Raw genomic sequence first — 12,811 nt, 5'->3', positions numbered from 1 at the left:
TCTTCCCACACAGTCATTGCTCTAAACCAACCCCACCCAAGTGCTGGCCTTCCCGCTCTTTGCTGTACAGCGGCGGGGAGAAGGCGGATAACAGAGCCGCGGGCCATAGTCCTTGAGCGCTCAGCAATGCCTGAGTGGTGACCAGCAGTGAGGACCAAGGCGAAAAGAGTTAGCTGAATCTACAGTAGGAAGGGCAAGAGTTAGATACAAGGAGAAACTTCCTGATAGTAAGAGAAGTAAGACCCTGTGTGGAGGAGGCTGTGGAGTTTCCTTTTGTGGTGTCCTTTCAGCAAAGGAAAGACTATTTTTGTGACGATGATAGCGGGGAGTTCTTCTTGGTGCCCAGGGAGTTGGATCAAAAGTCTTCTTATTGATCTACGGCTGGGGAGGGGCTGGAAAGAAGTTCAAAACCATGTGGGTAAAGGGCTTTGAGAGCCTCCGAGAGACAAAGAATGACATTACAGGCAGACAGAGAGCTTATTTTTCTTTTTCAAATAAAACATTTGTAGTGCTCTTTGCATAGCCCTCTGGTAGTTTTCCCTAAGGGTTCCAAGTGGAGCAGGTAAATCATGTGAAAGCACATGGGACTGGGCTGGACCCATTTTACAGATGGGTCAGTGAGACCAAGGGGCTTCTTCTCACAGGGCTCCATTGATGAGTACCTTTCTTTATAGAATATAAGCTCTCTGGGGTCAGGGACTTCTCCTCCTCTGGTCCCTGGTGCCGAGAACATTGCCAGGCACGCAGCCGGTGGCACTCAGTGAAGGTTTACTGCGTGAGGGAATGAGCACGATGCTGGGTGGCAGGGATGACCACATCTCTTCACTGACTCCAAGCCCTCTTGAAAAAGGCCTGCATGATGAGGCACGCTGGATGGCGCCGTCTCCAGCTTAGCCTTGTGTGTGAGGTCACCTGTGTTTTTTGGAGCATTCGGTTGTGTTTGCTCACCCCTACCCCACCCCCAGCCCATTTGCGGTTTTCTGGTTCTCCCTGTGGCTCTGTGTCCACCAACACTCAGACGTGTCACCCGTGCATGTCTGCTTTCTGCCAGCGAGTGTCACATGCCCCCAAACTTTGCAGAAAACAGGAAGCCCCGTCAGTTAGAGGGCAGCCCAGTGATTCATCATGGGATGACCATCCAGCTGTTCGTCCCCATACTCTGTGGTGGGGTCACTGTCCAGGGCAGCTTCCTCCTCTGCCTCCCCTTCCCTGGCCGGTCTGGTGGAACAGAGCGGGCTTGGACTTTGTCTTATCACCTCTGGAGGCGGCATGGCCAGACTCGATCGAGGCCAAGTTTTTATTTATCTTCCCTGGCTTTTTTGGGGTGGGGAGGCTGAGGAATGTGGAGTGTTGTAACGCTGGGAAGGGGGGTGGTGAAACGGGAGCCAGCTCTCCGGTCCTGCTCATCCTTCTCACCCCTGCACTATGACAACTTCAGGGTCCCCTCTGTGCCCCTCAGCTCCCCAGTCCCCTTGCCAGGCCCATCTCAATATCCCATTGTCTCCCTGCGGCTCTCTGGGCCTGGACCTGTGGTCCTGGCCACACCTCAAGCCTTGGCTACAGTTGTGGCTTCCAGTTGTTTGAAGCAGCTGTGGTGGCCTCCTCCAAAAGTGGCTGTGGATCAGCAACAGATGAAAACCAAAGGGCTATTTATAGCAGGGTGGCCCTGGGGCCTGGAGCAGGGCCTGGAGCAGGGCCTACGGCCTGGGGAGGCTCAGTGACTCCTCGTCAGGGACCAGGGGAATGGAGATGGATGAAGTGTTGGGTTTCTGCGTTCCTCTGGGTGGGTAGTTTTGGAACAGCTTGGTTTGGGGCTTGAAAACCAAACACAACCCCTCCTTCCTGTCCCCCCCACCCCATGCCTGACTCATGCAAACCCAAGTCCTCAGGGCCAGGAGAGCTGTGGAGACAGAGAAACTTTTCCGCCCCGACAGCCCCATTTGGCTGTTTCCTCCTCCTGCTGCCCGCCGAGGCTGGGCTGTTCGGAGCTGGGTGGGAGCCCAGGCTGAGGGGACTCCGGGCACAGCCTGCTCACGGGCGGCTGGATGGAGAGTCCTCTTCGCGGGGCTGCCCAGACTTTGGGCTCAGCTGGGAGCCAGGCCTCCCAGCCCACCCACTCCTACTTTGTTGGCACTGCAGGGTCTGGAGAGGGCTGAAGAGGGTTCCTCCTCTTGGGGCCCCAGTGGTCAAGCCCGAAGTCTGAGGGTGAATCCTGCTGGTCATCAGGACTTGGGGGTGAGTCACTGTTACCTCAGTTTCTCCTTTTCTTGGCAGATTGCCGTCCTGCGTCCTCTAAGAGGTGCTTGCAACTTGGTGGTTGGGAAAGGCTGGTTTCCGGGAGGCCCAGGGATGTTTGGAAGGTGCCCAGTGGGCTCAGAGGACTCCTGTTGGGCTCGGGATTCTAGAAGTTGGGCATCTGATTCTGCATCGTGTGAGGGGGCTGAAAGGGTGGGTGGCAGCTGGTGTAGAGGTGATGTAGGGTTTTGATTTTCTATAGAGTAGGAGGTTTGGTTATATCTCTAACTGCCCTTTTAATTGTAAGTGCCTTATATACATAATTCCTTTATATCTTCTACCAACCCCATATGGATTGCCCCATTTTACACATGACATTACAGAGGCTCAGACTCGTTAAGTAATGCCAGGCTGCCCGACAGGGGGCTGTGGGACTCTGACCCTACACTTTGGTCACTGTACCATCAGGTGCCCTGGGATGTTTTGGTCAACAACATGGGTCCATTTGCCTAGTTTTGTGCAAGTAGACAACCCTGGAAATGGGAGTGGGCGAGAGGGTAACAGACCATGGGTGGTGGGTCCTTGGGAGCACGATTTGCTGCCTCACGCTGCTTTTGGTTGGTACATGTTTTGCCTGGCTGCTGTCGTCTCTAAACTTTTGATTGAATGACTTGGTGTTGCTGCTTTCAAGGAGAGGAGGAGAAAGGTTTAGAGTCAGACAGAGGGTGCCATCGCTCACCTTTCCTTCTTCCATGCTTGCAGGCTATATTTTCCACTCAGGGTTACTATGATGACGGCCAGTGAATCAAGATGAAATGGGTTTCCGTCAGTTTAGTAACTGTTTTATTGAGTGTGTACTCAGTGCAGATGGCACTAGCCCAGGCGTGGTGCAATTCTTAGCATTTGGGATTTCTTCCTTGCTGGGGGAAGGAAAGTCTGTCTCTTTGGGGGCTCGCACGCATGCTGGCCCACTCATGTGGAGTTGGCATCGACTGCTTTTGGCTTTGGGTTGCTTTGTTGCTGGGCTGTTAGGGTGCCTGGGCTGGAATGTTGGCAGAGAAGGGAGAAGAGAATCTGTGTTTGCCCACGGGCCTGACTGTACCCATGGACAGCTCTCTGCTTGTCTCCTCCATAATGCTGCTTCGCTTCTCTCTTTCCCAGGGCTCCACCAGAGTCACCGCGAGTGTCCAGTCCCATCCTAAGCCCATCAGGTATGCCTGGTCTATGGGGGGCAAGGGGTAGGGTCATTGGCAGTGAGCTCACTGTGGGTGTGCCCAGTAAGTCATGCCTTTGGATGTCTGAGACCGAAGTCATAAAGCAAGTGGTAGGGAGAATGGGCAGACGGGAAAGCCACAGTGAGAGGGTGCAAGTAGATGCCCCTTGGAAAAGGTGATGTTTTGAGTTCTACCTTGAAGCCAGCCTTGATCTGTATTCTTTTCTCATATACTCTTTGTAATAACCCTGCAAGGTAAGTATTTGATTCCTAGTTGGCAGATGAAGAAGCTGAGCCTGAGAGGTGAGGTGACTTGTTAAAGGTCACAACAGGAGACTCAGTGCCTTGTGATACAGACACTCTTTTCCCTGCATCCAGCTTCCCTGGTTCTCTGGCTCGGCCCTTCCCTCTCTGCCTCACCTTCACCCTTGAGGCTCCTGAGATGAGTGAGCATCTGGCTCCAGGAAGATGGGGCCTCGGGCAGAGAAGGCCTGGTGTGTGGATGAAGCCCCTGGCAGATTGTGGCCCAGCTGCCAGCTGACCACAGATCTGAGTGTTCCTTTAGAAGAGCCTCTCCTCCCCCTCTAGCCGAGAACCACCTTGGGATGGGTGGGTACAGAGTGCAGTGCTGAGGTTTTCTGGGTGGTGGCGCTGTTCTGCAAGGGGTAGGCAGTGGCCTGAGGTAGGAGCCCCACCTCCAAAGGCTGCAGAGAGAAGCTTATCTTAGGGATGAGGAATGGCTGGGGCTCAGAGGTCAAATTTGTGTGTGCTCTTGCTGCAACTCATGGATGGTCCTGTCATTACCACCATGGAGAAGCCTCATGTCACCCCTGGCATCCCTGTCTTTAAACCCCATCTGCACCGTTGGGCTCAGAATTAACTCTGGTGGGGATGTGGATTCTGACCCACTTCTCGGGGTCCTGGGCTCCCCTCCCCAGTGCCGCTCTATTGCTTTGAAATACCCCAGTGGTATTCCTCTCTCTGCTCCTTCAGTCTCAATTTTATCCTGCTATAGTGAAAGGTTATCAAAATGAAATATGAGTGTTGCCCACCTTGGATAGAGAGGGTGAGCTGGTGATGGGGTAAGGGGGTGTGGGGGTGGGGAGCTTGTGAGGTCCCCTAGAAGCTACAGGTGGGCTTCAGAATGGAATTTCCTTGTCTCAAGATCCATTTGCCCTTCCCATCAACATCCCAGTGGGCACCCTGGACCCTCCCCCTGGGAGAGAATCGGGCGGAGGTGTCAATACGTGAGCCTCTACCTCCTCTCATCCAGTGCCCAGTCCTGGGGGCTCCCCATCTCTCTGAGGAGCTCAGATGGCGCTGGGTTGTCTGGGGGCCACCTGCCACCGCAGCAGCATCAAAAGCTCTGCGCCCTCTGCTTCCTGGGCCCTTAGAAATAGGGGAGGCCACTGCCACAAAGCCGATCTGGCAGCAGTGGGAGCTGTGAGATGGGGAGAAAGCCAGGGAACAAAGGGCAGGAGTCGGCCTGCCTCCGGCCTGCCTCTGGGGAGGGCTGGAATGTGCGCTGTGGTCTGGTTTACCTGGAGTCCAGGTGAGCGAGTCACCTGAGCTGCCCCTTCCCCCTAGAGGCCTCCCCGCCCACTCCACTGCTCAAGAGCAGGGGGAGGGCAGCAGAAGGCTCAGCTCCAGGATGCTGGAGAGCACCCAGCCCAGGCTTTCCTTCCTCTTCCGGAGCCGTCCCGGGATCCTTTGAGAGACTTTTGCCAGACCAGGTGGCCACAGTGTGTGGGGAGGCAGAGCTAGATCCTGGATTCCTGGCTAGTTCTCGCCCTGGCGCTGACTTCTGGGATCGAGGGTGAAGGCAGTGCCAACAGGATTGATGGGAACCTAGGATTGGTGTCATCACTCTTTGGTTCTGACGCGGCCCGAGATCCCTGCCAACCCCTGCCCAGCTCTCTTCAGGCTGGCCTTGATGGCTGCACAGGCTTCGCTCTGGGTCAGGGAGCAGCCAAGCCCCCTGGGTTGGCCATGAGGACCATGTACAGTGTGCAGGGGGTGCAGATATCTGGACCTCGCCCTGCGGGTGCTGGGTTCTGATCCAGACCCCCTTCTCTGCCTGTCTCCCCAGAAGCATGAGTGTGAGCCGGAACATGGAGGACAGCTGTGAGCTGGACCTGGTATATGTCACGGAGCGGATCATCGCCGTCTCTTTCCCCAGCACAGCTAACGAGGAGAACTTCCGAAACAACCTCCGCGAGGTGGCCCAGATGCTCAAGTCCAAACATGGAGGCAACTATCTGGTGAGGACTGGCCTCTGGTCTGCTTGCCCAGGGCCCCTCTGCCCTTTCTGTTTGCCTGCTCCCTGCTGGCCTCCCTGCCCACTCACCCTGGGCCAACTCTCCCGTCTCTCTGCCTTCAGCTGCCGTTGGCCCTGGCCTCTCTCACGGCCTGACTCTGCTATAAGGAGTATCTGTAGCTAGAATGCAGCATCTGGAACCAAGTTGTGTGTGTGCGTGTGTGTGTGTGTGTGACCAGGAGGCGAGAAGAACAATAAGAGCCCATGTTATTGAGCACTTGCTACAAGCCAGGCCCTGTTCCAACTGCTTTCCACATATTTAAGCTTCAGGACAGCCTTAGAAAGCAGGTTTTGTTAGAGCACAGAGAGGTGTGGGGTGTTTGCCTAAGGTCACAGTGTGAGGAAGTGGCAGAGCGGGCGCACCGTCGGCACCCTGGAGAAGTGTTGGGGCAGAGCTGTGACAGAGTGCATCTTAAGGGACCTTGTGTTGCCGGTCCCGGGGTCGTACCTGGCCCAGGAGAATCACCTCACACATGTGGATGAGGTGGCCACTGGTGGTCTCCTCTAATGTCAGAAAAGCTGGCCTGGAGATTGGACTGCTCCTGGCCCCAGCTGAGGTCTCAGGCCCACTTTATAGGGAGGTGCATGTGGGCTGGACCCATGGATCAGACGGTGCAACCTTGAGGGGCTGCCTTGGAGTGTTTGAGCAGAGGTGGCCGTGGGAGGCCAAATTCAGTCCCTAGGGCTGTTGTAACAAATTCCCACAAACTAGGTGGCTTAAAGCAACAATTTATTTTTTCACAGTTCTAGAGGCTAGAAGTCCAAATCAAGGTGTCAGCAAGACTGTGCTTCCTCTGAATCTTACACAAGAGCACCCCGCCTTGCCTCTTCCTAGCTTCCAGTGTCTCCCGGCATCCTTGGTGACCCTGGGTTTATAACTGCACACTCCAGTGTCTGCCTCCATCATCACATGGCCTTCCTTCTTTCCTGTGACTATCTGTGTGTCCTCTCATCTTCTTATAAGGACACCAGTCGTCGGATTTAGGACCCACCCTAAATCCAGGATGATCTCATCCCCAGATCTTTAACTACTTACATCAGCAAAGGCCCTATTTCCAAATAAGGTCACATTCTGAAGTTCCGGGTGGAAGTGAATTTTTGTGGGACACTATTCAGCCCACTACAGAGGCCCATTCATCAGCTGTGTCGGGCGTTGCTAAGAAACTGGCTTTAAACATCAGAAAGTCCTGAGTTCGAATGTTGGCTCTGCTCTTACTAACTATCTGATCTTGGCCACTTAGCCTCACTAAGCCTTAGGTTCCCCATCTGTAAAATGGGTCTAATAACACTACCCATCTCTTGTGGTTGTTGAGACAATTAAGGCAGCTAGTAGATCTAAAGTCCTTAGCATGGGCTGGCAGGTGTGGACACTCCAATGGTAGCTGTTGTTAACATAATAAACTGTGTTGTATTATGCAGCTCAAGAGTGGACTAGAAGCCACCTAAGGTCCTTCCTGATTTCAGGGGTCCAGGATTTCATGGGTCTCTGTGCTATGACACCCTCCCTCCATCCTGCCCATTCCAGGTCATGGGGTCTTCTTTTCTCCCCAGGAGACAATGCAGCAGTCTTTGAGTTTCCTGGGTAGTGAGGTAGATATGGAGACAGGAAGTCCAGAGATTGGGCGATTCTCATGGGATGTGAGTAGGTGTTGGAGTGCATCGGCTGGGAGAGGGGTGTTGAGGGTCTGAGTGAGCCCGCCCAGGACGGTTTGTACCCTCTGATGGAGGGTGTGTGACCCCAGAGTCATTGCATCTTCATGGGGTAAGGTTCTAAAGTCAGCATGTGGAATGGAAACCAGAGATGGACAAATACTTAGCATTTCACATCACCGGGTTGCATTCAGTGTGGGGAGATGCCCACCTTGGGGGTGGCATGTGGGACCTGCGACAGGTTCCATTCTCTTCTCATCTTCAGTTCAGGATGTCCGCTCCCTGAGAGGAGTGGCTGAGTGTCTATACTTCCCTCTCTCCCCCTCTTTATCCTGAGAACCTATAGTTGAGTTTCTGTTGGTCAGAGCGTGTGTTTGATGGGATCCCACGTATGCTCATGTGTGGGTGGAATTTCCAGCAGAGAAGAGAGGAAACACATGAGCCTTCTCACGATCTCTTCCTTTTCCTTTTCCTAGCTTTTCAACCTCTCTGAGCGGAGACCTGACATCACGAAGCTCCACGCTAAGGTGAGCCTATGTCCGGTGGGGGTGCGGGCTTCTACCTGCCTGGGAGAGAAGGAGAACAGAGAGCTAGGCTTCCTCTCCCCACGGTTCCCATGGTAGAATCTTGGGGGAAAGTGCTGTGATAGTTGGCAAAGCCTATTCAAAGTTACAGTGCCATCTTCTATTTGGAAAATGGAAAAGAATGTATTAATCGTTTCCATAATACAAATTACAGAAAACAAAGCTTGATGATACAGTCATTTCCAACCAGGTCCGTCCTGCCCTGGGGAGAACATAGAATCTCTGGGGGGGTGGCTGGATCTGTGAGATTTTTACTTTTATTGAAAGGTATTTTGGCTTTCAACTGGCAGAGAATAGCTGATGTAGACCTTCTTAGTGCCAGCTTTCACCTGCTTGCCTGGTGGCTGTGTGCGGGGCTTTGCACAGATATCTGCTCCCGGCTTTTGGATTTCGGTGTCTGACACTGTGTGACCCTGGGCAGTCGACAGACTTCTCTGGGCTCAGTTTGCGCCTCTGAAAGTGGATCGGCTGGATTAGATGTGCCCTCTGGGCCCTTCCAAGCAGCAGTTCTCTTTTATTGTAAAGTTCTGTGAGTTTAGAAAAGTTTTGAGGCACCCAAAGACTGCTGTTCAGATCTGCCCTCTGTCCCCTTCATGCTTCTCTGAGCTGGCCTGAAAAAGCAATGATGTGTGTGTCCAGGGTCTGGAAAAGAGCCACAAACAACCAGGAGCCCTTTGCTCTGTCTTCTTGCACCCCAAGCAGGCCTTGGGGGTGTCTGTGGGAAGAGAGCTTGAGGGAAGTGTGGGGGGCCCCAGCATGTTCTGAGGTCAGAGTTATGTGGAGGGACCTTGGGTCATCATCTCCAAGCTTTTGTTTTATGCACGCATGACAAATGAGACTAGGAGAAGGGCCACGTCTGGCCTGAGGCCCACAGTGAGACAGTGGCAGAGCCAAGACGCAGGCCCAGGGTCTTTGGCCCTGGTCAGTGTCCTTCGCCTCCACACCCCACCTCCCAGCTGGGCTGATGGGCAGGGCAGGAGCTAAGGCCCGGCCGCTGGGGTGTGTGCTGACTCTGCCGCCCCTGGCTGACTGTCTGGACTTCTGCCACTTCATACTCTTGCCTTGGGCTGCAGGTACTGGAATTTGGCTGGCCCGACCTCCACACCCCAGCCCTGGAGAAGATCTGCAGTGTCTGCAAGGCCATGGACACTTGGCTCAACGCAGACCCCCACAACGTCGTTGTTCTGCACAATAAGGTCAGAGCAGGGGCTGCAGGGAGTGTGTGTGTGTGTGTGTGTGTGTGTGTGTGTGTCTGTGTGTGTGTGTGTGTGTGCCTGTGTGTGTGTGTGTGTGTGTATGTGTCTGTGTGTGTGTGTGTCTGTGTGTGTCTGTGTCTGTGTCTCTGTGTGGGTGTCTGTGTGTGTATCTGTGTGTGTATGTCTGTGTGTGTGCCTGTGTGTGTGTCTGTGTGAGTGTGTGTGTGTATGTGTCTGTGTGGGTGTCTGTGTGTGTGTCTTTGTGTGTGTGTGTGTCTGTGTGTATGTGTCTGTGTGTGTGTGTGTCTTTGTGTGTGTGTGTGTCTGTGTGTGTGTGTGTCTGTGTGTCTATCTCTGTGTGTGTGTCTGTGTGTGTGTGTCTGCACAAGTATATCCTAAATGAGTGTATATACGCCTGCCTGTATCATTGGATTGTGTGAGTGTGCAAGTCTATGTGTGTGTGTGTTCTCTTTTCTGGGGGATGACCGATTCTGTCCCAGGGGGTGCCCCCAAGAAGTGGGGGTTACCAGGTTGTGGGTGTCTAAAGTATAGTGGGTGACCAGCTGTGTTTTTTCTCTTTGAGACTCAGCCCCCATCCTCTTCCCTCTTCTGCATCCCCCTACCTCATCCTGTTCTCCCTTAGGATCATACCCCTCTCTCCTACCTCTGTCCCCCTTTCCTCCAAGGCTTCTGGATGGGCCCTGGAGCAGTAAGCTGGCCTTAGAAATAAAGGCTTTTGTGTTTTGGGGCTCTTTCAGGGAAACCGAGGCAGGATAGGTGTGGTCATCGCAGCTTACATGCACTACAGCAACATTTCGGCCAGGTAAGAGGGCCCCTGAACCTCCCAGCCTCTGAATATTGACAGTAGGAACCCCCTGTCCCGACCCACCCATTGCCTCTCCCTTCCTTGGGACGGGAGGATAAAGACATAGTGGGTAATAGGTGCTGGGGTCAAGGTGGGGTCAAGGAGCCACAGAAAGAAGAAGGTGCCTGTCCAGATCTCAGAGGCAGGCGCCTGTGGCAGAGGGCAGGAGAGAGGAGAGTGCATCCCATTATAGCGTCTGGGTGGGACAGCCTTGGGAAGCAGGCCCATCCACAGACACCCCATACAGCCAACTTCTTGGGGCTACTCTTCTTTGCTAAACTGCCTTCTGCTTCCCTGGGTGAGCAGGCAGGGAGTCAGAAAGAAATGTTGGATCAGATCTGGGTCCAGCAGAACCATCTAGACGTTCTCTCATCCATTCCCCTGTGTCTGGCCAGTCGGGTTGTCTTGCCGCTTAGGTGTTTTGGAGCAAGACTAGGAAACAAGCAGTGGATGAGTCCTATTCTGATCCCATTTTGCACAGAGGCAGAGGAATTCATCCATTTATTGGTTTATTCATTTGACAATGGTTATTGAATAGCTACCGTGCCAGGGGCTGTTCTAGGTGCTGGGACGAGCAGTGGGCAAAGCCAGGTCCCTGTCTTCATGGACATTAACTAAGTAAACAGGTACATCAGGAATGGCAGGTGGTAAGTTCCGTGAAAGAATGGAGACTAGAGGAAGACAGTGGGAGGGGGTGGTATGTGGTCAGAGGAGGCCTCTGGAGGAGGCCATATTTGAGCAGAGACTCAGTTAAGTGGGCGGGGGGGCAGGAAAGGCGGAGTCATATGAAGTCTGGGGAAGGAACTGTCCAGGCATAGTGAAGAAGAAGGATGAAGCCCTGGGGTGGGAAGGCCGTGTGAGGGGCTGGCATGTTTGGAGCTGAGTGTGGGGACGAGCAGTCGGAGGGGAAGCTGGAAGGTGGCAGAGCCTGGGGGCCTTGGAGGCCGTAAGAAGGACTACTTTGGGGTTTACTCTAAGAGTGATGGGAAGTTGTTGCAGAGTCAAGAAACGGGGACCTCTGTGATTTTTCTCTTCATTTTAAAAGGATTTCTCGGAGTGCTCTTTGAAGATAGGTAGAATGTTCTGTGGAGGGCTTGCCAGTAGGACAGCACTTTTTTGACTTTAAGAAACCCAACCCTCCCTAATCTTTACTTAAAGGTGAGCACTTGCGATGCACCTACTATGTGCCTACATGCGTCAAGCTCTTTATAGATGTTATCTCACTTGATCGCCAGAACAAACTTCGAGGAAAGCAATTATCACCCTCATTTTCACAAAAGGAAAATCAGGTTCAGAAAGATTAAGGAAGCTGCCCCAAGATGCAGGGCTAGTAACTAAGCGGTAAACTAGGGCTGGCTCCAAAGCTCCCGTGCCGAGCACTGCAGCACACAGGATGGAGAGATGCTGGGGCCCTCTTTTCTTGAGAGTTTCACAGCACAGGTTGGCTGGAGGACTCTGCAGGTCTGGAGAAGCTGGGGTGGGGGCTGGGGGTGGCGAAGGGGCTCTGGATTTGCGAGTTGGCTCCTCTGACCACTTGTCTTCTCCTCAGTGCTGACCAGGCCCTGGACCGATTTGCCATGAAGCGGTTCTATGAGGATAAGATTGTGCCCATTGGCCAGCCATCGCAGAGAAGGTGGGTCTCCTGGGCTCACAGCCCAGGGCACATGTGGTGTGTGTGCTCACTGTGCATGGGGACTAGCCTTGTGTACCCATGTGGGATGGAACAGCATGCCTGGGGGGAATGTACCAAGTGTGCATACTCAGGTGCCAGCCCGGAGGGGTGTGAGCTCAGGGACATCAGCACACGAGTAGCTGTATGTGCCCACAGGTGGGCAGGGCAGTTGGCTCCTGAGGCTGGTGCTGGAGAGCAGTGAGGGACACATTGGTTTGGGTGTAAGAAGGTGGCTTGTAGGAGAAGGCAGTGCCATTCTTGGTCCTGGCAGCAGGACTGCTTCAGTGTTTGGATGAGTCTACAGGAGGCTGATGTCACTGCTGCCTGCCCTGGGCGATCACAGACGCTCTCAATAGAAGTCACCTTCTGCTGGGAGAGCATTAAAAATTTTACGGAGGACTCTCAACCACGTGGTCTCGTTGGCATCCACAGCAGCCCAGGCAGGAAGCAGGGCATGGACACACTCATTCAGTCATTTGGCAACTTTTAGGCATTCTGCTGTGTTCCAAGCACTGGCGCTATCTAGTTGAATAGGACAAAGTCCTTTGCCCTTAGTGAGCTGATATTCTATCGAGAAGGATGGACATGACACAAGTAAATATACAAACAAAACAATTTCAAATAGTGATTAGTGTCAGGAAAGAAAGAAGCGTGCTGTGGAGATGACAGCTGATGGGAGAGGTGTGGGGCTATTTTAATCCTCGTGGTCAGGGACTACGTCTCAGAGGAGATGAATGTGAGCCCAAAGCTGAATAATGACGAGCTACCACAGGACGATCCAGGGCGCCCTCATTGTACAGGAGAGAAGCCCGAGCCTAGGGAGGGCAGGCCCATGGCCAGGGTCCACGGCAAGTAGTGGCAGAGCTAGAATATACTCACGGGCCTTTAACTTGGGCCAGGGCAGTGCCCCGGTTGTGTCATCCACCGTCCTGAGGGCTGCCCCTGGTTTTGCCTCTGTGGGTTTCATGCTGTTTAGTGATCTGACCCACAGAAAGGCATAGGTAGTATCAGGACCAGGTGGGCCTTGGGTGGCTGCAGATAAGTGGGAGCCAGAATGGTCGACATCCAGGCCCAGAGTG

General features: G+C 53.6%; 1 protein-coding gene across 29 annotated transcripts in view; it reads left to right on the top strand.

The window, feature by feature from the left end:
* The window catches only part of TNS1 (tensin 1), a 222,684-nt gene that overhangs the window by 126,177 nt on the left and 83,696 nt on the right, over window positions 1-12,811 (top strand). For 20 of the 29 annotated variants that reach the window (XM_074312991.2, XM_074312995.2, XM_019717740.3 and 17 more), the window contains 7 exons: window positions 2,140-2,235; window positions 3,397-3,446; window positions 5,538-5,709; window positions 7,892-7,942; window positions 9,073-9,195; window positions 9,954-10,018; window positions 11,610-11,693. In XM_074312991.2, the coding sequence (XP_074169092.1) occupies window positions 2,140-2,235; window positions 3,397-3,446; window positions 5,538-5,709; window positions 7,892-7,942; window positions 9,073-9,195; window positions 9,954-10,018; window positions 11,610-11,693 (641 nt within the window). The remainder of the gene's footprint in view (window positions 1-2,139; window positions 2,236-3,396; window positions 3,447-5,537; window positions 5,710-7,891; window positions 7,943-9,072; window positions 9,196-9,953; window positions 10,019-11,609; window positions 11,694-12,811) is intronic. The other 9 variants (XM_019717741.3, XM_074313037.2, XM_019717743.3 and 6 more) reach the window with 1 other exon arrangement.

Source organism: Rhinolophus sinicus, chromosome 17 (genome assembly GCF_057876585.1).
Source record: "Rhinolophus sinicus isolate RSI-liver-muscle chromosome 17, RSI-T2T, whole genome shotgun sequence".
NCBI lineage: Eukaryota > Metazoa > Chordata > Mammalia > Chiroptera > Rhinolophidae > Rhinolophus > Rhinolophus sinicus.
Note: the sequence above shows the minus strand (reverse complement) of the source record. Positions and strands in the feature narration are given on the sequence as shown.